This window comes from Portunus trituberculatus, chromosome 42 (genome assembly GCF_017591435.1).
Source record: "Portunus trituberculatus isolate SZX2019 chromosome 42, ASM1759143v1, whole genome shotgun sequence".
Lineage (NCBI taxonomy): Eukaryota > Metazoa > Arthropoda > Malacostraca > Decapoda > Portunidae > Portunus > Portunus trituberculatus.
Genome location: NC_059296.1, coordinates 7,206,938 through 7,209,437, shown reverse-complemented (window position 1 = coordinate 7,209,437; position 2,500 = coordinate 7,206,938). Strand labels below are relative to the sequence as shown.

At 43.2% G+C, this 2,500-nt stretch overlaps 1 protein-coding gene across 2 annotated transcripts in view; it reads left to right on the top strand.

Moving 5' to 3' along the window:
• The first annotated feature begins 2,242 nt into the window (after positions 1-2,242).
• LOC123517454 (oplophorus-luciferin 2-monooxygenase non-catalytic subunit-like) overlaps positions 2,243-2,500 on the top strand; it is a 6,891-nt gene continuing 6,633 nt past the window's right edge. For both annotated transcript variants that reach the window (XM_045277518.1, XM_045277517.1), the window contains exon 1: positions 2,243-2,500. This exon is cut by the window's right edge. In XM_045277518.1, coding sequence (XP_045133453.1) covers positions 2,487-2,500 — 14 coding nt within the window. In that variant the 5' untranslated portion in view covers positions 2,243-2,486.

Here is a 2,500-nt window from a genome sequence, read left to right as displayed (position 1 = left end):
AAAATAGTTGAGGGACTACTGGCCACCCGGATCTGTTGAGCACTGCCTGGTTACAACTTAGGCTAAGCTCAGGCATGACGGCATGCATCTTAGTGAGACTTATCACGACCAATTTAACGTCTTATTTTTTTCCTTTTGGTTCGTAATGGCTTGGTATATACACACAGAGTGTCCCTGGTATCATATGCAAAAATTAAAGTGAAATCTAAAAATTCCTGAGCAGTTCTTTTATGAAAGAAGCAAACACATAACCAACCATTAACGAGTTATCGGGTTAACACTTATTTTTCTTCATACGTCAAAGAAAATATTCTAGATGGCTTTGGCCTTCCCTTACTCTCACTTCATAGCCGGCGCCTGGCATGGGAAAGTCTGCCAATTACCAATCAACACTGTGGGCTGAGGCCGCGGCCACTCCTATCTCCATAGTGGAAGGAGGAAGAGGAGGAGGACTGAGGGAGCAGGAGAGTGGATCTAATAATTCCTTGGTAGTTGATGACAGATTTTTTCCTTAAAAGAAAACATGCAAAGAAAGGAAGAAAAAAAAAAAAATATTACCTAAAATTTTGCGTATTATCCTCGTGACCGAGACACCCTGTATAGTCATAAGACAAACTCCCGATCACTTACTCAGCCCGAGGAAAGGCTGGGAACACTGAAAGGTTCCGCAGATGTTCAAGCTGCAGCCAGACAAATGATAGCGACGGGGGGCCGCACACTCCTCGCAGCCTTGGATACACAGATACGAGGGACAGTGTGAAGCAAAGGAGGAGCAAAGTCCACCTGTGTGTGTGTGTGTGTGTGTGTGTGTGTGTGTGTGTGTGTGTGTGTGTGTGTGTGTGTGTGTGTGTGTGTGTGTGTGTGTGTGTGTGTGTGTGTGTGTGTGTGTGTGTGTGTGTGATAATAGTAAGCTCCAAATGTGTTAAAGGAAAATGTATGCTTCTTTTTATGACTTCCATATGAACCTCTTAAACATATCTTATTTATTTAGGCTGGAAATGAACAAAGTAAAAACGACAAACTGATCTCTCTCTCTCTCTCTCTCTCTCTCTCAAGTGCCAAGTTAATTCCTATTCAGTTAGTTACAATTGGACTTGTGTTTCAGTCAACATACGTGGTTTCTTATAATTACACAGGGACTACAGGATTCCTCCTGCAGGTCACAGTCTCTCAAACCTGACAGATGGACACAATGCGATATGTAAGACAAAATTTTCACTTTTATTCAAAATACTAACCATATCTACAACACCAAACACACCACTGTGCTTTGTAGTTCTGACGCAAGCGCCCTGAACAATAAGGCAGCTGCACACGTCATCGTGCTGTGATCAGTGTGTAGTAGAAGCCTGCCTGAACACACGTGCATGGTGTTAGTGGTGCACTGCGAGAAGCAAGTGTACTCGTGCATGAAATAGGTCCTACACTACAGGTGCAGTGGCTGTCCACGTGCAGAAAAACCACGGATCAACAACAATTTGTCAACATTTTCGCAAAGCAACAAATAATAATTAATAACAGATATCATCCATGCGCAGGTGAAAATTCTCAAGGACTGCAGGTGTTCATCAAGTCTACGAGGCGCCGTACACAGATACTATGGATGATAGGGCAGATAACCAAGATCCGTGAGAACTGCACTCCTGGTGGCGGCAACCTGGCCTGCCGCAAAACGTGACGTGGCTGCCGTTACCTTTGAAAAGACAATAACATTTCCAAGAACAAAATCACCTGAACTACCAAGCCAGGCGTGGGAGGGATTTCTCAGAGCTGTGACGCGGAGTGTAGGCTGCGGCGTGAAGACGGCTGCCGATGACGTCAGTACTTGTAGACCAACTTCTTATTCGCTCCTGCAATGTGTTATTCTTTCTTGAGCAAGACCGGCAAGACAGAGTCGATTTTCTGCTTTGTGAAAAAAAAAAATTAAAAGAAAAAAACGTGAATAACATCACCAGTTATAATATCGATAACGTTTCTTATCACCATCACCACCACCACCACTACTACTACTACTACTACTACTATTACTACTACTACTACTACTGTTACTACCACTACCACTAATAATAATAATAATAATAACAATAATAATAATAATGGCAATAAAATTGCATTATCAGTAATAGTTGTAGTATCATCGTCATTGTTGTTACAGCAATAAGTGCTGCCGCTGCTGGTTGTGAACACTGTACTTAACCACATCTCATGAAATCTTCGTTAGCATTGTTGTTTCAATGCCAGACACAACACTGACTACACCCTCTGTTGTCCACACAGTATAGGGAGCAGCAGACCCTCCCACAACCTACGATCTGAGCCATGGTTTTCTACGCAATGCTCTGTCTTAAAAAGGGTGTTCTGTGACGACTTCCCATATCGAATGAGTATCAAGTGTGTGCCATATGTGCCAGTTCAAAGCTACCTGGCATCGAGGACAGGGCGGCGATAGGGAGTCAGTGGCAACAGTTTGACAAGTAATAGTGATCATGAACAGCAAGTG